The sequence below is a fragment of the Camellia sinensis genome, chromosome 5 (assembly GCF_055761805.1).
Source record: "Camellia sinensis isolate YWXY chromosome 5, ASM5576180v1, whole genome shotgun sequence".
In the NCBI taxonomy this organism is placed as follows: domain Eukaryota; kingdom Viridiplantae; phylum Streptophyta; class Magnoliopsida; order Ericales; family Theaceae; genus Camellia; species Camellia sinensis.
The window spans coordinates 11,004,108-11,025,207 of record NC_138965.1 but is presented as its reverse complement, the minus strand read 5'-3'; the positions used below and the strand labels follow the sequence as shown (position 1 = coordinate 11,025,207).

Here is a 21,100-nt window from a genome sequence, read left to right as displayed (position 1 = left end):
TCCATCAAACTCATATTCTTTTTGACTATTCCATTAGGTCCTATTTGAGATAAGAAGACCAAAATACCATTTTCATCTACTTATGTTCTATTTAGTTCACATTATTTTCTTATGTTTCAATAAGTCCTATGGGTGACATAATTACCAAAATATCCTTAATGTGAATGTTCACACCGTCAATGTGAATGTTCATATCGTCAATGTGTAGGGGCTCGGCCCATGTCGATCCTCGTGGGTGCCTGGAAAAATTCGAGTTGGACCGGGGCGGGCCCGGCCCATTGACAATGTGAATATTCACATGGACATGTTAACATCCACATTAATAGGAGTGTAAAATTAGCCCGCGTCCCGTGGCGGCGCGAAACCCGCCCACGGCCTATGGGTGGCCTGGCGCGGGCCCGGTCCGGCCCGTTGACAATGTGAATATTCACATTGGCACATTAACATTCACATTGATAAGCGTATAAAATTGGCTCGCGGCCCATGGGCCGCTTATGGCCCGTTGCGGGCCCGGCCCGGCCCGTTGACAATGCGAATATTCACATTGACATGTTAACATTCACATTGATAGGAGTGTAAAATTAGCCCGCGTCTCGTGGCTGCTCGAAACCAACCCACAGCCCGTGGGCGGCCCAGGGCGGGCCCGACCCAGCCTGTTGACAATATGAATATTCACATTGACATGTTAACATTCACATTGATAAGAGTATAAAATTGGCCAACGGGCCCGGCCTGTTGACAATGTGAATATTCACATTGACATGTTAACATTCACATTGATAAGAGTGTAAAATTAGCCCGTGCCTCGTGGCTGCCCGAAACTTGCCCATGACCCATGGGCGGCTCGGGGCGGGCCTGGCCATTTTTTTTTTATTTCTTTTTAATTTTTTCTACCAAATTTTATTATTTTTCACAAAAAAAGACACTAGGCTTCGGCGCGGGACGAGCCTCGGACCGAGCCTTGAATGGGCCTTAACCGGGCCGATGGGCCAGCGCCGGGCTTCAAAGTGATGGCCCAGGCCCTAGCCTAGGGTCTCGGACTAGGCTCGAGCCTGGGCCCAAAAGAGCCTTTCCCGGACCGGCCCATAGGCCAAAAAATTAGGCCCGGGCCCTAACCCTGGCACAAGGGTATTCGAGCTTTGGACGGGCCGATGGATCGAGCCTCGGGTCGGGCCGGTGGGCCTAAGCTTAGCCTCAAGCTTAGGTTGGGCTTGGCCATGTTTTTTTAATTCTTTTTAATTTTTTCTACCAAAATTTTATTATTTTTCACAAAAAAATACATTGCGCCTCGCCCGGGCTGGGCCTCGGACCGAGCCTTGAATGGGCCTTAAGCGGGCCGCTGGGCCGGGCCTCAAAGTGATGACCTAGGCCATAACCTAGGGTCTCGGACATGCTCGGGCCCGGACCGAAACGAGCCTGCCCCGGGCCATAGGCGGGCTTCGGGCAGCCCACGGGCCGCGGGCCAATTCTACATTCTTGTTAATGTGCATTTGAACATGTTAATGTGAATATTCACATTGTCAATGGACCGGGCCAGGCCTACCCCCGGTCGCAGGCAAGCTTCGGGCAGCGGGCAATTTTACACTCCTATCAATGTTAATGTTAACATGTCAATGTGAATATTCACATTGTCACGGGTCGGGCCAAGCCCACTTCGGGCTGCGGTCGAGCTTCGTGCCGCCCACGGGCTGCGGGCCAATTTTACACTTTTATCAACGTGAATGTTAACATGTCAATGTGAATATTCACATTGTCAACGGGCGCGGGTCGGGCCTCCCCTGGGCCGCTGGCAAATTTTATACTCTTATCAATGTGAATGTTAACATGCCAATGTGAATATTCACATTGTTAATAGGCCGGGTCAAGCTCGCCCGGGGCCGCCCATGGGCCGTGGACGGGTTTTAGGCAGCCACGGGGCGCAGACTAATTTTACACTTCTATCAATGTGAATGTTAACATGTTAATGTGAATATTTACATTGTCAACCGACCGGGCCGAGCCCACCCCGGGCGGCGGGCAGGCTTTTGGCCGTCCATGGGCCGCGAGCCAATTTTATACTCTTATCAATGTGAATGTTAACATGTCAATGTGAATATTCACATTGTCAACAAGCCGGGCCAGGACCGCCCCGGGCCGCCCATGGGTCGTGGCACGGGTTTCGGGCAGCCACGAGGCGCGGGCTAATTTTACACTCCTATCAATGTGAATGTTAACATGTCAATGTGAATATTCACATTGTCAATGGGCCGGGTCGGACCCGCCTTGGGCCACTGGTCAATTTTATACTCCTATCAATATGAATGTTAACATGTCAATGTGAACATTCACATTGTCAACTGGCTGGGTCGGGCCCGCCCTAGGCCGCTGGCCAATTTTATACTCTTATCAATGTGAATGTTAACATTTCAATGTGAATATTCACATTGTCAACAGGCCAGGCCGGGCCGGGCCAGGCCGGGCCGGGCTGCCCATGGGCCGTGGGCGGGTTTCGGGCAACTACGAGACGCAGGCTAATTTTACACTCCTATCAATGTGAATGTTAACATGTCAATGTGAATATTCACATTGCCAACGGGTCGGGCCGGGCCCGCCCCGGGCGGCGGGTCGGCTTTTTGCCACCCATGGGCCGCGGGCCAATTTTATACTCTTATCAATGTGAATGTTAACATGTCAATGTGAATATTCACATTATCAACGGGTCGGACCGAGCCCGCCCCTGGCCGCCCATGGGCCGCGAAATGGTTTCGCGCCGCCACGAGACGTGGGCCAATTTTACACTCCTATTAATGTGAATGTTAACATGTCAATGTGAATATTCACATTGTCAACCGGCCGGGCCCGCCCCGGCTCGCGAGCGGATTTTTTGTCGCCCACTGGCCAATTTTACATTCCTACCAATGTGAATTTTAAAATATGAATGTTCACATCATAAAATTACTAACCATTCAAAAAATATTTATAAGGGTATTAAAATTAAATATAAGGGTATAAATATCCAAGAAAATAGTGTAAATCAAGAAAAAAGACTTTATGAAATAAAACTATACATACATGAGACTAAATGACTTAAAAAATTCCTTGATGAACTTTTTAAATTAAAACATTTGTAAATAAGATTTATCAATAATTTTTCCTATAATTTACCTGATTGATAATGTTATTATTCTTTTTAAAAAAATCCCTAAAAAAAGCTAATTTTAAAATCTGAACACAAATAAGTGACATTTATGAAACCCACCACCACCACCACCAAAACCAAAGAACCTGTCTGTTTTTGACTTTTTAAGCCTCCGTTTGGGAAGTGGGTTGGCTTTTTGGCTTTTTGGCTTTTTTGGCTATTTTAGCCTGGGCTAAAAAGTTTGGTTTGGGAAGGGCTTTTTGGCTTTTTGGCTTTTTTGGCTTTTTTTGTGAGAGAAGAATGTAATGATTATGGGTTGGATGTGATATTTTGTTTTTTGTGGCTAAAATAGCCTATTTTGTTTTTTGTGGCTAAAATAGCCAAAAAAGCCCCGTTTAGCTCTTGCCAAACGGAGGCTAAGTGTGAATGAAACAATGTGTTGTGTGCGGCCTAGTTCTGCCCACATCAGGCTCCCTAACCATATGATAGTAGCTTTCACGTCTCTCTTTTTATCATGGTACCAAAATTTCTGGACAACAGAAAATAAAAAAACAAAAGCAAAATTTGTAGATGTGGTTTGCAGAGTTTTTTTTTTTTTTTTTATAGAACTAGTGTGTGGCACACACGATGTGTGTGCAATTTAAATAAGTAAGAATAAAAAAAATAGTAATGAAATTAATATTATAATGTGTACTTAGCTTAAGTGGTTTGAGTCCTCGTACTTAAACTCATGGTTATGGGTTCAAGTCTTGGCCATCTCTTTGTTTAACTTTTTTTTTTAAAAATAAAAAAAACTGCCACATGGCATGAGGAAAATAAAGCTTCAGGACACCATAAGTGGTGTTCACTTTATAATAGTATAGATAGATATTCTGATAAATAAATAAATTAGAAAATTTACTCACTTTTTAAATTATTTGAGAAAACTCAATTTTAAAATTACATTTTGAACATGTAATTTTAACATTTTGTACAGTTATTTCAATTAGAAATTACGTGTTTAAAATGCGATTTCAAGTCGACATGCATTACGACGCGCTGATGTAGCAAGTTGAAATCGCGTGTTAAAAATGCAATTTCAAATTGACATGGCTTCTGTTGCGATGATGTGGCAAATTAAAATTGTATTTTGAACATAAAATTTCAACATAAACTCACATTTTTGAAATACAATTTTAAGATACGCAATTACAAAACCTGTTTTGAAAATGACATTTAAAATTGAAATTCAGCAATTCTTTGGCAAATTGAAATTTCTTTCGCTTCAACATTTTTTAACATACATAGCCAAACTATTCATATTATTTTAGTAAATATAAATTTTTATTCATGTCAAATTATCACTCCTTGTATGTCTTTTTTTTCCCTTCGTATATATTAAACTGAATTTTGAAAAAAGATAAGGACTCTCTTAACGTAATATAGTAAACGCTATAATTTTAATATAATTACATTAATTTCCCTTATTTTAATTTATATAATACTTAATTTTCATCAATAATTTTTTTAGTTATATCGATGAAAAAATAATATTGTCATTCTTTTTAAACAAATTGTATATTTTAGATTATTTATTTTGTGCTTATACAATATCTGCATTAGTTTGGTCCATTTAATTTTACTAAAAAGGAGATTAGCGTAATTATATAAAAAATGTAAGACTTAATGCATATATTTTTTTTTAATTTCAGAGGAGGTCAGTGTAATTTACCCTAAAAGATAATAAATGCACAAATTTTTTAAAAAAATACTCACATTTTTCATATAATTGTGCTAATCTCATTTTTAGTAAAGTAAAATGGACCAAAACTAATGCAGATATTGTGTAAGCACAAAATAAATAACTTAAAATATATAATTTTGTTTAAAAAGGATGACAATATTATTTTTCATCTATATAACTAAAAAAATTATTGATGAAAATTAAATATTATACAAATTAAAATAAGGGAATTCAAGGTAGCTATGTTAAAATTATAGTGTTTATTATATTACGTTAAAAGAGTTTTATCTTTTCTCAAAATTCACTTCAATATATTGGAAGGAAATAAAAAAAAAAATACAAGGAGTGATGATTTGACATGAATAAAAATTTATATATACTAAAATAATATGCATAATTTGGCTATGTATGTTAAAAAATGTTGAAGAGAAAAAAATTTCAATTTGCCAAGGAATTATTGAATTTCAATTTTAAATGTCATTTTCAGAATGAATTTTGTAATTATACAATTTAAAATCGTATTTTCAAAATATGAGTTTATATTGAAATCGCATGTTCAAAATGTAATTTCAAATTGTCACGTCATCACAATAGAAGCCATGTCAACTTGAAATGGTATTTCAACTTGCTACGTCAACTCGTCGTTATTCATGTCGACCTGAAATCACATTTTGAACATGCGATTAAAATGGCATGTTCAAAATATGATTTTAAGGGTTGGTTTGGGGTGTCCTAAAAAAATGTACTTTTTGTCTTTTTACGAAAAGATGTGCAGAAAAGTAGAGAGGTGATGTGATGGAAAAAAGATAAAAAGATGGATTATATAGTGTACCCCAAACCAAGCTTGAAAGTAGGTTAATTTTTTAAATAGTTTGAAAAGTGAATCAATTCTCTAATTTTTTTTAAAATATTAAAAAAAAACTCCGATTTAAAAGGATGTTTTTAGTTTACAGAAAACATGTCTCTCCAAAATTAAATAATAACTATACAGATATAGAAAGTATAAAAGAAACAACCCCACTATGTAGCTCGAAATATACAAGGCTCGAGTGGCTCGAGGGGTCAAAATGACGTCGTTTTGACCCCCCCTTTTTTTTTCTTTTTTTCCTTTCCTGTCTCTTACACTCTCCGATTCATCAATGGATTCTCTCCTCTCTCTCTCTCCCAAACCTCCCATGCTTCACCTGATCTTCACCATCATCTTTCTTGGCCAATCTTTGTAACCCAGGAATAATCTCACTTGTTCTCTTTTTTTTTTTTTTTTCTCTTTTCTTCTCCTTCTCTTTTGTCTCTGAAACTAGTAACAGAGGCGAGAGAAAGAGAAAAGAGGGAGGAAGAGAGAAGAAAAAAACAGAGGGGGAGGAAGAGAGAAGATGTTATTCTTCCTCTTCAAAATCAAAATCAATTTTTGTTTACCAAACAGAACATGAAATCAAATCAAATCCAAAACCAAACCGAGTCAAAATCAAACCCAAATTAAAAAATCAGAATGAAAATAAAGGAGAAATAAGACTATAGATTAGAAAAAAAGAAGAATCCAAGAAGGATAATCTAATAGAAGAAGAAGATAATTAAAGAATGGGGTCAGAAAACTCACTCGAAAAAAAAAAAGGAAGAGGAATCGAAGACACCACAATTCAATCACCCACTACCCAAAATCAAAATCAAACTCAAGCAAAGATTTGAAAGTTGCAGAGAAGGGTGAGAGTAATGGAGATTAATGTGGGTTTGTCTGCAAAACAGGGGAGTGAGAGAGAGAGAGAGAGAGATAAAAGAGAAAAGGTATGTTTTTGGGTCACGTTTCTTGGGTTAGGTTGTTTCTTGGGTTAGGTTAAAGAGAGAGAGAAAGATAGAGATAAGAGAGAATAGTCTTTTTCGGGCCATTCGAGCCTCACTTGCTCGAGCTACGGAGCATTTTCCTAATGTTGTGTTTGGTTGGAAAATTTGAAGAGGGATTGGAAAGGAAAATGGAAAAGTAAGGTGAAATGTGAACAAAACATGCCTATATTTCACCTAATTTCACACACCTTTCTCTTTCCCTTTCCAAATCCCTGCTCAAATCCCCCAACCAAACATAGCATAAAAGAAAATACAGTAAGTGGATAGACACTTTGGCAATGAATCTTACCATTTGATGTACAATTATTATTGTTTTTGAAAATCGGTTATGAAGTTATTTAAAACTATTGAAAATCAAAACATCAATATAAATGAGGTGTGTGTTTTCTTTCTTTTTTTTTTTTTTTTTTTCAGTTGAAATCATAAACACAGAGATAAAAGGGATTAGCCCTCTAGACTGCCGTTTAAATGAGGTATGTTTCGAGTGCAATGGTAAGTGGAGGCTATTGTACAGGTTTTTATTATGCTAAGGGTTGAATGTGTTCTTTGCAAATTTTTATATTTATTCATTTATTTAATTAGTGCTTTCTTTTTGTTAAAGCTAGTGACAATTAAGCTGATAGGTATTTTGTGGGGCATGAGCTCTAGCTGTTTTTGTGACTTGTTCCACCTGATTTAGGCCTGGTGCAATTTGGTGGGTCAATTACAAGCTGGTGTCAAGGGTCCATTATTGAACATTGACCCAAACCAACTCTCTCTCTCTCTCTCTCTCTCTCTCTCTTTCTCTCTCTGTGCCCGAGAAGTTATTTTATGTTCTATACTTTATATTTTGGATAAACTAAATATACATTACATACGGTTTACTTTAAATATAATTTTAAAAATTATATTTTATTCTTTGAAATTTTTAATTTCATAATAAATGACTTATTTTATTAATAAATCATTAATTTAATTAACACTTTCTAATAATATCATAAATTTATTTCAATTAATAATTCATGTAATTCTATCTTTGTATAAGAGAAAAGTTAAAAAATTTATTTTTTTAATTAATTTTGTTAAATAAAAAAATTTGATAAGACGAATTTATAATATTTTAAACTATAAGAGATAATCTATATTTTAAAAACAAACTTATTTATGATTTACCTTTATATTTTATGTTCTATACTTTACATCACTCATCAATGAATATCCCAACTACTCAATAATTTTATCCTATTTTGTCAATTCAAGCACAAATTAAGGGGTTGTTTGGGGTGTCTTAAATAAGTGTAATTTTTGTCTTTTTAGACTAAAAAATTGAGGAAGAAAATATAGATGTTTGGGTTAACTTTTTTACTTTTTATGAAAAAATGTGTAATAAAAAATTGTAAAAATTAGTTTGTAGGAGAAAATTAGGATTGGGAGTTGTACAGCCGTAATTGTTGACTTTTGGTGAATAGTGTTAACTTTTTAAATAACTTTTTAATTTTTTGGCTTTTCCTAGACATGCCAAACTTGGCCTAAATTTAAAAAATGAATTGGACAAGAGTCAACCTTATTTTTGTAAAAGTCACTATTTATTTAGGTTGTGTTTAAATTATGAATTTAAAAAGAAATTTAAAAAGAGAAAAGAAAAGTAAAAATATGAGTAAAATATAATTATATTTTATTTATATTTCACCTATTTTCTCCCCCTCTTTTTTCAAATTTCTATATAAATTCACGATCCAAACACAATTTTATTTGATAATCTAAGATTTATCCTGTCCAATCTAGTTTAATTTGGCAGGAACTATTTGGTATCTGAACAATAGAAAATTAATTTGTAAAAATTTTAAAATTAATGACCAGACAAACTTTCATTAATCTCTTCAAATATTTATACTCGGTACCGTTTTTCTCAAAATTTTACTATTTGGCCAATCTCTCTTAGAGTCACTATTTATGACCATTCAAAATCAATGCAATTGATTTATATATATATATATATACAATAAAATAAAATAAAAAACTCATTTTAAAATCAATTCCTATTTTAAGCCTAGTGTATCCTTTCTGTCACATCGGTATGGATGTCTCCTTAGTAGCTCACACATATACGTGAGACAATTACACAAAATATCAACTCCTAATCTAACAAGTCCACCACTTGTAAAATTACCCTATCCCTCCTCTAATTTTATAAATGTAATATTGGTATGGAGAGGGTAACAAATGTAGCTTTGATAAGAGCTTTAAAAAAAAAAAAAATTAAAAAAGAAGAGGAAAAAAAGTGATTTTGTTGGGTTGGTTGAGAAAAGTAGCCAAAAGTCCACTCATCTCAGTTGGGAATAAAATAAAGTAGGTAAAGTTGGTGCCTTTATTGATATGTGGGAATTTTTTTTTTTTTCTAGATTGTAACATAACTTTTTTTGGACATTTTCCTTTTGGAGATAAGTGAACAGCTTATAATATAAAATATATAATATAATTAATTAAAATATATAGATGCTTGATCCTATGCTTTAGATTCCACATTCACAAAAGGGTGGACAAAACAAAAGAGAAGCAAACAATTTTATAATATTATAAGGTTAATTGTACGAAAATTCTCTCAACTATTTATAAATATTATTATATATACTCTCATCATCTATAAATTTATATATTTTAATCTTTTTAACTATAAAAATATATTATTTTTACCGCCTTTATCATTCTCGGAAAGAAATAGACATTCATATAATTTTAATAAGTAAAATAAATTAGGACATATTAACGTAATTAACCCAAACATATAGCCTCCAAAAGCTCAGCCCACTAGGCTTTCATAGGTTTTATAGCCCAGTTCATCCTAGCCCATTTTACATTTTTTTTTCTCAATTACACATTAATAACTAAATCGTTTGTTAAAATGAAACTTTTTTTTCCTCCAAAATTTATTATTTTATTTTCTTCTTATTTAGTAAGAGAAATCTCATACCACAAAGTGCTACAACACAATAAGAGACTTGATATATGAGATGAAAAGTTTGTCAAATAGGTTGAGAGTTCTATGTTGGTGCACAGTGTGTTGAGTAAGTTGTGGATAACATTGATATGAGACACCTTAACTGAAATGAAGCCTTGGTTTGCCGAGCATCTTCTTCAAAGGTGAGTTTGGTGCTATGAAATGACATAAGTCATGAAGTATGCAGTTGTGGACAAGTCTACCTGTGACGTGGATTGAAGCTTCCTTATAAGAGTCGGTTTTTTTTAGACACAACATTAGGCCTGCATTTGACAAGAAGCGTTCTGATACCAACTGTTAAAGGCCCTGATTTATTTTACTTTTTCATTAAAACTCAACCTGGATAACATCTTTTTCAAATTGCACAAGTTTTGAACTTATTTTATATATTTACAACCTCACAAACATGAAATTAAGTAAATTCAAATAAAATAAATCATATTTACATGGAAAGCCTACGGTGTGCATCTTATCACAAATTAATGTAATTTTATTATAAAATTTCGTAACATCAATCACAAACTAGTGTAACAAAATATCTAAATTTTTATAGTTCATGTCACAAAAATTTGTCGTTGAATTATTATGATTTTTTTGTTACGGCAATTTGTGGTGTAATTATGCATCTTTTTGTTGATGCTATGAAATTTTATGGTAAAATTACACCAATTTGTAGTATGATGCATATGGTGTACGGTTCCCTATTTGTATCACCAAAAATGCCCCTAATCTTCCAAACCAATTGAGCTCAATACTATGAATAATTCTATGTATCCCACCTGATCAATCCCGAATGAGATTGTGTGGTTGCTATTGAATTTGTGTGGTATGAGATCTATGTATAGAATAAATCTAAATTACAAGATGATAATTTTGAATAATTTCTAAATAATTAAGTCTAAATTTGTAATATTACTGCAATACTATTGAAAGTAGAGGGAGGCTATTTCTGTAATTTGAACAAAAGGATAGGACCCTCTTACGTGTCATTCAGCCATGTAGCCATATCCTTTTTTATCTAATGCCAAATGAGAGGTCCAAACCACCCCTTCACACTCTCACCACTAAAATTTCAAGTACCACACCCAATCATCCAACCCAATATACCATAATACCCTGCACCACCTATAGATCATCAAAGTCAACGGCCTCAATTGAACAATCAGCATGATTTAACAAATCAAATGGGTAAACCTCATTCAATACGGTAGTCCTTATCACACCATATACAGCACCAACTAATAAAAAAACAGAGCAAACAGATATTTAAAAACACTCTGTTCCTATAGTTCAAACACATACAGAGACTACAGAGTTGAACTCAAAAACTTCCATGGCCAAGCCAGTCTCGATCGAGGTTTGGAACCCCAATGGGAAATACAGAGTTGTCAGCACAAAGGCCATGCCTGGTACTAGATGGATCAATCTCTTGATCGAACAGGATTGTCGCGTTGAAGTAATAATCTTCTTCAATCTCAATAATACTCTGTTTTTTTTTTGGTTCTTTCTCTTTTTATTATCAACAAAATTGAAGTAATTTTGTTGATTTTCATGCTCAGATATGCACACAGAAGAAAACCATATTGTCTGTTGAGGATATCATTGCTCTGATGGGCGATAAGTGTGATGGAGTGATTGGACAAGTATGGAATATATTGATTCTTGAATTGCGTTCTTTTTTTTTTTCTTTTCAAATGGGTTGGTTCAATTTTTTTGGGTTTTGTGTCTTTTAGTTGACTGAAGATTGGGGAGAGACATTGTTCTCTGCATTGAGCAGAGCAGGCGGCAAGGCTTTCAGTAACATGGCTGTTGGATACAACAATGTTGATGTCAATGCTGCCACTAAGTATGGTGTTGCTGTTGGCAACACACCTGTATGTTCATTTCCCTTTGATGTGTCTTTGTGTTTGTGTTTTTGGTGTTTTGTACTGGGTATACCAATGTTGCACATGTTATGCTTGATAAAATGTTCAAGAGAGAGTGAATTGTATGTTTGTAGATATACAATTCAATTTTTTTACTTTATGTGATTCGAAGAATTAATATGTTGACATTAATGCAATGTTATATGGTTAGGGAGTACTCACAGAGACTACGGCAGAGTTAGCAGCTTCACTTTCTTTAGCAGCAGCAAGAAGAATTGTTGAAGCTGATGAGTTCATGAGGGCAGGCTTATATGATGGATGGCTTCCTCAGCTGTAACCACCATTGCCTTTGATTATTTTGCTTGTTTTTGTATATGTTATAATTAATCATAGTTTCGTGTGTTCCTTGCAAGAAAATTTACATGAATGGCTTGTATTCTTTAATAGATTTGTCGGGAACTTGCTTAAAGGACAGACTGTTGGCGTGATTGGAGCTGGTCGAATTGGATCTGCTTATGCTAGAATGATGGTAATTTCTTGTTGCCACGTTTCCCCCCCCCCCCCCCCCCCCCTCCTCCTTTTTTCCTTTTTTAATGCATTTGTGGCTGTTCATGAACCTGATTTCAAATAGGTAACTATATTTTTAAAATAGTTCGAAGTTAATAATTAAACGAGCTGAGACATGCATAGTTGACCACAGCTAAAAGTGCATGCAAGTTGTTGCAAATAAACTTTAGAGTGTCAAATGGACTTCACCCAACTCTAATGCATTATCCCACATGCAAATAAACATATTGGGATAATGCATGTCCATCAAGCAAGCATGTAACAAAATTAAGGGTAGATATACAACTCGATGCTGGTAGGCACGTGATTTCACTTTCTACCATGATACGAAGGCTTCAGAAGTTAGGTGGGGAAGGTGGGCTAGTACCAAAGTTGAAATCTCAGATTTCATGTATGTTTTGTTGATAGACAATCATTGCCGTGTCTCGTTCAATCATTGTCGACCTTCTGTGAAGTTCCATGACTTGTGAGATGATCCTCAACAGCCATTCATTTGGCTTCAAAGGATTTCAGAATGTACACATTTGGGGCTGAATACTTATGTTGTGCTTTTGTGACAGGTTGAAGGATTCAAAATGAACTTAATTTACTATGATTTGTACCAATCCACCCGCCTCGAAAAGTTTGTCACAGGCATGTCTGGATCATCTGTTAAAATTTATCAGCTTTTAACTCTTATCTTGATGCTAATTTGTTTCCTTTTTGCAGCTTATGGTCAGTTCCTAAAAGCCAATGGTGAACAACCTGTTACTTGGAAAAGAGCATCATCCATGAATGAGGTTCTCCAAGAGGCCGATGTGGTAAGACCCATGCTGAGAATTTATTCTGCATGTTAATAGTCTTTCATATATATATATATATATATATTTAATTTTTGAATTGATGGTTATTGATGATTCATTTTAGATAAGTCTTCATCCAATCCTTGACAAAACCACTTATCATCTGGTAAATAAAGAAAGCCTCTCAATGATGAAGAAGGTGAATCTTGAATGAACACTTGTTGTTCTTGATGATTTTGTTAAGAAGATAGATACAAGTGCCTGTCATTTAAAATATGCAATTTATGTCTATAGGAAGCAATCCTTATAAACTGCAGTAGGGGGCCCGTGGTTGATGAAGTAGCTCTTGTGGAGCATCTGAAAGCGAATCCTATGTTTCGAGTGGGTCTTGACGTCTTTGAGGTAAAGGAACCAATTTATTTGTCTCGAGTTTACATTAATTTTGTAAAAATTTCCTCCAAGTCAATATTTTTCATTTATCAATGGTGTTGAATTAGGATGAGCCATACATGAAACCTGGACTTGCCGACATGAAAAATGCCATTGTGGTACCTCACATTGCTTCTGCTTCCAAGGTAAGGTCTTTTATAGTTTATAAAATTGTGAAAAGAGCTTTCTTTAAATAACAGCCTATTGAATTTTCTAGTTACCAAACTAAGCTGTTTCTTTGATTATTAATCAGTCATAAATATGTTTACAATTCCAAATTGTTCATGCAGTGGACACGTGAAGGAATGGCAACGCTGGCTGCTTTGAATGTCCTGGTATGCAATCTAGAGCTGAAAAGCTTATTTCTTGCAGTGTGAATCCTATGTTCAAGTTGAATTCTATTAATTTTTCCCATCTCGTTTGGCTTGTGTTATGGTAAGATTTGAATTTCGAACCACTTAGAAACTATTGACCATCTTAACTATACGATTATAGGGAAAGATTAAAGGATACCCAATTTGGTCCGATCCAAATCGTGTAGCACCATTCTTGGATGAGAACTCTCCACCTCCTGCTGCATGCCCAAGCATTGTCAATGCAAAAGCCTTAGGTAATATTTATCAATTTAACTATGAAAAGTGAAAATTTTGTCAATATATGAACGGATTTACTTATCCTCCGATACTGTTATTGTTACAGGTTTACCTGTTTCGAAACTGTAAGCATGGATACATAATAATGATGTATGGGCCTTTGGTGCAGATAATGCTCATCTTTTGAGAATTATGGTGGTGTATAGGCTCTAACGGGTTTTTATTTCTGGAGTCGGATAGTAGTATAATATATATTTGCATCCAAGGAACGTTGAAACACTGTATTTGTTGCACCTTTTTATACATAATGCCTTTTTGATCATGTCAAGGTACAGCAATAAAATGGATGTTTTACATTTAATAAACGGTAAGAATAATTAGAAATGATATGATAAGCTTGCAGAGGTAAAGTTGGATCTAAAAAAAATATATATATATATACAGAAATTTGTGGCAGTGACCACAATAATTCATTAGTCAGACAAAGATGGCTTCTGGGACATAGTCCCTTTTTTTTTTTTTTCTTCTTCTAATCTTCTTCACAAGTTATCTGGCAATAACATTCTTGCAAATTTTGAGAAATATTGTTATTTGGGCTATGGATGAGAGGAGAATTGGCAGCACAGCATTTTAGAGGTGGATCCTTTACTCTTGGAAAAAAAAATTATTGAGAATATATAGCACCCTTTTAGAAGTGGTTTCCCAATCCTACTCAATCTCTGACATCTGCATGTTAAGTTTTCAATTCTCAGATCACTGATTTTCCTCTCTTTCTGAATAAATATGTCAATTACTTGATGAGGAGATTTTGAAGCAAATATAATGGTCCCTTTACCTGTCTTCATGTTTATGAAGCCAAGTATGATCTCTGTCCTGTGAGTCTGATATGCTTTTTTGATGGTTACATAATTCTTGGGTGGATGCTCTAACCATGTCAAAGCATGTTTTCATTCACAGAGGTTATGTCAAATGTGCGCCTTCCATTTTAATCTACTGAAACACAAGTGGTGCATATCATCTCTGGGTTTGGTGAGGTTGTAGGGATCCTCTGTTTTCAAAATATTTGTTTCCAGTGCATTCTTAACCGCATGATGTGATAAAAATTTCAAAACACACTAATATTTGTAGTGGGACGAATGTGGTTCCTTCTTTTCCTGTATGTGAAGTGAATATTTTGCACGTGGCAAATAGCTAGAGTGATTCGACTGGTTGTCTGGCCGAGAAAACACTTCGATGCCAAAGTGAGGTTCTTCTTTAATGGAAGAAGATGAGAAGTATTGTAAGTAGTTGATAAATTTGTAGAACTCTTCTTATTTATAGAGAATATGGTGTGTCTTAAATTTCATAAATAGGTTCATTCACTAATATACATTGATTATGAGACATTGATGTCTGAGTGCCTTCACCCAACATTTATGGTTGGCTATTGTGTCGATTATAAGCTTCATTTTAGCTCCCACAATACCCAAGCACAATTATGTCACTGAAAATGCATCTGGGACAATTGAACAAACATTTTGAGGACACATGACGCTCATAAAGCAATCTTTCAGGAATGGTATACAATTAAGGGTAATTATTCAATAATTCTACAGTACCATATATTATTTTACGAGATACTTTAAGTTAATGTAATGAAAGATTTTATGTATAAAATATGCTGAGTCATTTTTGTTAAGTAATTAGAAAATTAAAAATGATCCATATAGTGTAAATTGCGATTTCTCATTTATAAAAAATATTTTATAAATAATGCCACATATTACCCACATAAGAGAATATCAAATAAATTTTTCAAGAAAAATTATCTATCCCCGCAAAGTGGAGATGTGGCATGGCTGTTTTTTCAAAATTACAAAGTGGTCATGCTGAAGTCAGAATTCGACAATCAATCTCGACATTCAATGCCCGTATCGTGCAATAATTGTATACAGTAGGGTAGGCGCAAGGTAGTTGCGACTACGGCATTTTCAATTCGATATTTGTTTGGTAGATTGGTGAATTAGATAAAATTAATTTGTATTTGTTTAAAATTTTAATTTTTTTTAACATAATTCAATTTATGAATTTCTTCTTCAAAAAAAAAAAAAAAAATTATAGTCAATGACTTAAAAAATTATTACAATCATTACATGTCTCATCCAAAGAAAGAAAGTTTGAAACTTTAGAATATTACTGCATGCTTTATTCACATATTATAATAATAGTATGCCTCATCCACATAAAGTATTACAATATGTGATTCTTAAAATATAAAAACAATTCAAACTACTAAAATCATGAATAGAGCAGTAGTAGAGATTGTGTTTTGTTTGGTTTTAGGAGAGTAGTTTTTAAAAATTGTTTTGGGGAGAGAGTTTATAATTTTTTTTGATTTGTTTGGTTGTGTATTTTGAAAGTAGTTTTGGAGTTTGAAAATTTGGAATGATTTGATATTTTTGTTAGAATTGAGTAGATGTGTGTGAGAGAAAAAGTGATTGAGAAGGAGAGAGGAGAGAGAAAAAATGATTGATTGATAGGTAAGAGAAAGAAAGTGATTTTGGAAATTATTTAGAAAAATTTACAAATCAAACAAATTTTTTAGAATTTTTTTCCCAAAATCACTCAAAAAATTCAAACCAAACATGGTCTGTATGCCTCTGTATTGTTATATCTATATTTGTTTTTGAAAACAAAAACCAACCAGCATATATCATCTTTTTTATTTATTATTTTTAGAGTTAGATTTAAAAACCAAAAAATATAATCCTGTTGACCAAGTCCACGCTCCTCCGTACGACGTCGCTTTATCACCTGAAAACACAAACGTGAGCTAGCCGGCGGGTGTGTGCCGGAAACCTCTCCGATGCCTAAGTCAGAAAACTTGACAAATAGATAAAGCTCTATGTTCTCAGAAAGAATTGTGTTCAATTACCTCCTCCAAAGTGATGTTTGTGGGCTTTTATAAGTTTCCCGTGGCACAATCCTGGTAGGACTTGTATTTCTCCATGCAGAGTCCTCCTAGGATTCATACTCCAAAGGATAATGCTTATCCTCTTACACCCTCCCCCACTGCTTAAACCAAGTGGGATGGTTTTCTCCAAAAAGTAAGGTTCCATGTGACCGAAGTAAAATTGGCTATGCCGAGCCACAGAGGGCCGAACTGTCCTTAGCTCGGTCTTCTCCTCTAACTCCTTACCTCGGCTGCCCCTATTCAACCTTGGTGTGTTTAGATCAAACTTCCAAGTAACAAGTTCTGACCGACCTAACCATAGTATGTCACGACCGGACTAAATGCAAGGTCGGACTTTACTTCAAACTGCCACCGGACTAATTCTGAAACCGGCCTAACCTGAACATACTGCGACCGGACTAACTCTGAGACCGGCCTAACCATAACATACTGCGACCGGACTAACTCTTAGACCGGCCTAACTCCAAGTTGCCTCCGGACCAGAGTAGCTTTACTCTTCCTTGGGCCGAAGCAACTATCCCTTCTTGAGCCGGAGTAACTACACCTCTCCTGGGCTGGAGTAACATTGCAGCCTTTTTCACCTAGCCCTTGGCAATTTGGGCCACAAAGCCCATCACATAGCTCGGCCCAATTTTTTACCAAAAAAGACCCTCTCAATTGCCCCTTAATTCCATCTGCTCAGCATGATTGGGATTATCAGTCTACGGGCTGAGCTAGAGTTTATTGAGCCTTTCCAGCCGAGCTAAAAACCCTTTAGCCTATCCAACCGAGCGAAAAACCCTCGGGCTCTCCAACCGAGCTAATTTTACTTCGGGCTTCACTATGTCCGGTCAAAACGTCTCTTCAATCACAGCGACTGTAACGCTTCCTTTTCCAGTGACACGTGGCAAGCTCTGATAGGCCGTGGCCAACTGTCACGCCGCCCTACGAAAATTTTGTACAGTTCCCGCCACTTTTTGCCGCTCGTCCTTTTCACAAAACATCCCTTCATCTTGAATCATTCACTCACACTCTTCACATTCTTCTCTCTTCGTGCCTCTGCCTTGTCAACCTGCGTTTTTGTTCTTCTCTTGCAGTCACTGTCTTCATTTCTAGTCCCCTTCTCTCCAATCTGGTAAGTAAATCTTTTTTCCTTCCTTGTTTTTGCTTTCGTATATGTTCTATGTTCTTGTGTCTTACTTTCTATGTTTTTGCAAAACAGTTTTCCTCCATTTCTGCTTTGCTTCTTGTACTCTTTTGAAAAATTTAGTAAGAACTCGTGTATGGACTATTATGTAGAAAAACCAGTCTTAGATCCAAAATCACATAGCAACCGAACTAGGATACTGTTTGTCTAATATTGGTAAAACACTTCAGTCAATAGCCGAACTAGGACTTGTAGAGACAACAGTAGCTTCAAAAAATAACCTTCCGTTTTACTTTAGCCGAAATAAGAACGAAATCTGAATATACCAAACTAGGAACCTCGGTTTTCAACCGAACTAAGCTTTTCTTTGGGGTCATGCAAGCTTTCTTAGTTCCTAAACCGAACTCAGAAAGCTGCCCCTAGAGGCTTAACCGAAGTAACTTTATTCATTCTGCAACCGATTTAGGCCTTGGGGCTAAACCAACTTTCTTAGTTTTTAGACCGAACTCAGAAAGCTGCCCCTAGACGTTAAACCGGTCTACCGAGCAACCTGCCCAAACCGAGCTTCCAAACCTTTCGATGAACCGAGATAGAACCAGCTTTTTGAGGCCGAAGTAGGGCTCTTATACCTTGTTTTTAAATTGTAGCACGGTCTATTGATCAGTGCTTTAACCCCCTCTGTTTTTTACTTTGCAGACTTAGGTTACCCAGGCACTCCTGCGTGCGCTCAACCGAGCTACTGAGCACGATTTTTGCACCGATATAAGTTATAGGTAATTTATTCATCAGATGGGTAAGTATAGGTATCTAGTTGAGACCCCAGGTGGCATGGCCGAATTTAGGAAGGACTACCAAATTCCAGATGACGTCCATCTGACGTTGGCCAAAAAAGATGTTATTCCGTGGAAAAATGAAGGTTTCGTCCCTTTTACTCTTCAATCCATAATAGAAACCGGACTACGGTTTCCTGTCCAACCTTTGATCTGTGAGTTCCTTAGGCAGACTAGGTTATGCCCCACCCAACTGTCTACCAATACATACCGTATTATTATGGGAATAGCCGCACTAAACCACCAAACCGGTTTAAACCTTGGCCTTGCCGAAATATTCCATCAATATTCCATCGGCTCGAAAGATGCTGGGTGGGTCTATTACCTTAGGATCCGCCGCCGCCGAGAGAAGATAGTTAAGCACACACCGGACAAAGACCTTAATGATGATGACTTCTTCTGGGTCTCTGGGAATTTTGAGGATTTTCAAGCCCAAATTCCTGGCCGACCTATAAATTGGAAAAAGGGAGAGCCTGGTAATTTAACTTCGGTCTTCTTTCTTGTATGTTATCTCGGTTTTTTAGTCTATTGACCGAACTAACACTTCTCTTTTTTTCGCAGATTTCGCCCATCTTCATTCCTTATATAGTTATCCAAACCTTGCAATTTTGCGAGCCGCGCTACGGATTAAAGAAAGAAGTTGGGCTAGGCTTCTGAACTTTGAGCCGACCTACTGGTACAGCGGTCGCCGAAAAGCAAGGGTAAGCGATTTCCTTCTTGAGGAAGCACCAGAGCCGGACCCAACCTTGCCCGAAATACGACTTGTCCCATTAACTGCTGAAGAGGAGATGGCAAAGAAAAACAGAGTTAGGGCCCTTCTGACCGCAACAACCAGAGCCGATGTACCACCAACCATTGAGGCGCAGCTTGCCGTTGTGGCCCTCCCCTCTCAACGGCCTTCTTCATCTCACCCTTCCAAGCGCGTCCGATCTACATCGACCGAACAGCTACTTGTCGATGAGGTTGAATCCATTCCCCAAAGTCCTCAACCGTCCCCCCAACCGGAGCAGACTGACCGAGCCGAATCTCCGAAGTGGGCTCCGCCGCTGACCTTTAACGACCGAAACATCAAAGCTACTGACTCGGTCGTGGCTGAAAAAGACCACCAATTGGCCTTTAACCTGGCCAAAAGTGTGTGCCTCCCCAAGGACATGGAGCACCACTTGAAGCAATTGAACACCGAAATGAAGTCAATTCGGTCTGCTTCCAAGTCCATGATTTTGGTAAGTATCTCTGTCCATTTTTTCTTGTTTGAAGTTTCCAACATTTACTTCGGCTTAAGAGAAGTCTTCGTTTTGTCAGGCCTTGCAGAAGAACAACATCACTTATAAGAAAGTCCAAGAACTCCGCAAAACCACAAGGCAGGCGATGGCGGAAGCCGAAGCAAAGGCGGCCGAACTAGAGGAGGCCGAAAGGAAAATGACCGAGCTTCAAGCAGAGAACTGTCGGCTTGCCGATCTGGTTAGCTCGGCTGAAGCGGAGAAGCAGAAAGCAGCCATCGTTATGAAGGACAAATATCTGCGGGAGTTGTTGAAGCTTGAGAAGAGAAAAGACGCCGAAATAAGCGAACTAAAAGAGAGCGTGGAGGCGGCCGAAAAGGAGGGGTACAAGCGAGGTTACAAGGAGGCAGAAGATGCCTATGTCAGACAATGCGACGCCGCCAAGGAGCTTTTCTTCAAGTGCGGCTGGAGGGCGGCTGTGGAGAAGCTCGGTCATGATCAACAGACCGAGGTCTTCGACCCTCCAGCATACTTTATACCGAAATCCCTTGCGGCGTATGCAGACGCCTTGCAACAAGAGTTTCTGGAGGACTCAGACACTGATGACTCCTCTGCTCCTGAAGACATTCCGGTTGTTGGTGGAAGCCCGTCACTTCGGTTGGAGCCCATGGTAGAGGACCCACCTATTGAACAACCAAGTGACACCGTGGTTCCAACCGAAACCAACCCGGCGACCGAGCGTGATCTTCCCCTTGAAACCGGTTTGCAAGTTGATGGTGATGCGGCCTTTGACGCTGAAATACAAGAACTCTTTTCTTGACTTTGTACTTTTTTCTCTGTTTTTTGCTACCTTGTCTTTGTAACCGGGCTGTGCCCTTCTGTAATGACTTTTTAGTGAATGAAAAATTTGCTTCAACTCTTATTCTGGTTGTGATATGTATGCCTGTGCTTTGTAATGTCTTCTATTACTCCAACTGTTATTTCGGTTTTAGATGGTTAAACTATACTTGCCAGCTAACCACTCCTTAGCCGATATGCTTACTTCGGCTGAGGAGTAAGTAGAGTTGACTTATTCTAG

At 37.1% G+C, this 21,100-nt stretch overlaps 2 protein-coding genes across 2 annotated transcripts; both read left to right on the top strand.

Annotated features, from left to right (window-relative positions):
• The first annotated feature begins 10,701 nt into the window (after positions 1–10,701).
• HPR (hydroxypyruvate reductase) lies at positions 10,702–14,215 on the top strand. The gene is made up of 13 exons (XM_028200382.2): positions 10,702–11,113; positions 11,217–11,300; positions 11,391–11,531; positions 11,734–11,855; positions 11,970–12,051; positions 12,650–12,722; positions 12,798–12,889; positions 12,996–13,070; positions 13,166–13,273; positions 13,369–13,446; positions 13,591–13,635; positions 13,796–13,910; positions 14,000–14,215. The coding sequence occupies exons 1-13, from the start codon at positions 10,991–10,993 to the stop codon at positions 14,020–14,022; spliced, it is 1,161 nt and encodes a 386-aa protein (XP_028056183.1). The 5' UTR covers positions 10,702–10,990; the 3' UTR covers positions 14,023–14,215.
• A 4,546-nt stretch (positions 14,216–18,761) lies between these two features.
• On the top strand, positions 18,762–20,869 carry LOC145791215 (uncharacterized). The gene is made up of 3 exons (XM_082871534.1): positions 18,762–18,765; positions 19,364–20,025; positions 20,105–20,869. Exons 1-3 carry the CDS (start codon positions 18,762–18,764, stop codon positions 20,840–20,842), a joined length of 1,404 nt encoding a protein of 467 aa, XP_082727660.1. The 3' UTR covers positions 20,843–20,869.
• The last annotated feature ends 231 nt before the right edge of the window (positions 20,870–21,100 follow it).

Excerpts from the sequence above, each read along its gene's own strand:
- HPR (XM_028200382.2), top strand. The coding sequence starts at position 10,991 with ATGGCCAAGCCAGTCTCGATCGAGGTTTGGAACCCCAATGGGAAATAC. Across the intron at positions 11,301-11,390 it reads GTGATGGAGTGATTGGACAA|TTGACTGAAGATTGGGGAGA; the intron begins GTATGGAATATA and ends TGTGTCTTTTAG. Across the intron at positions 11,532-11,733 it reads TTGCTGTTGGCAACACACCT|GGAGTACTCACAGAGACTAC; the intron begins GTATGTTCATTT and ends TTATATGGTTAG.
- LOC145791215 (XM_082871534.1), top strand. Across the intron at positions 20,026-20,104 it reads CTTCCAAGTCCATGATTTTG|GCCTTGCAGAAGAACAACAT; the intron begins GTAAGTATCTCT and ends TCGTTTTGTCAG.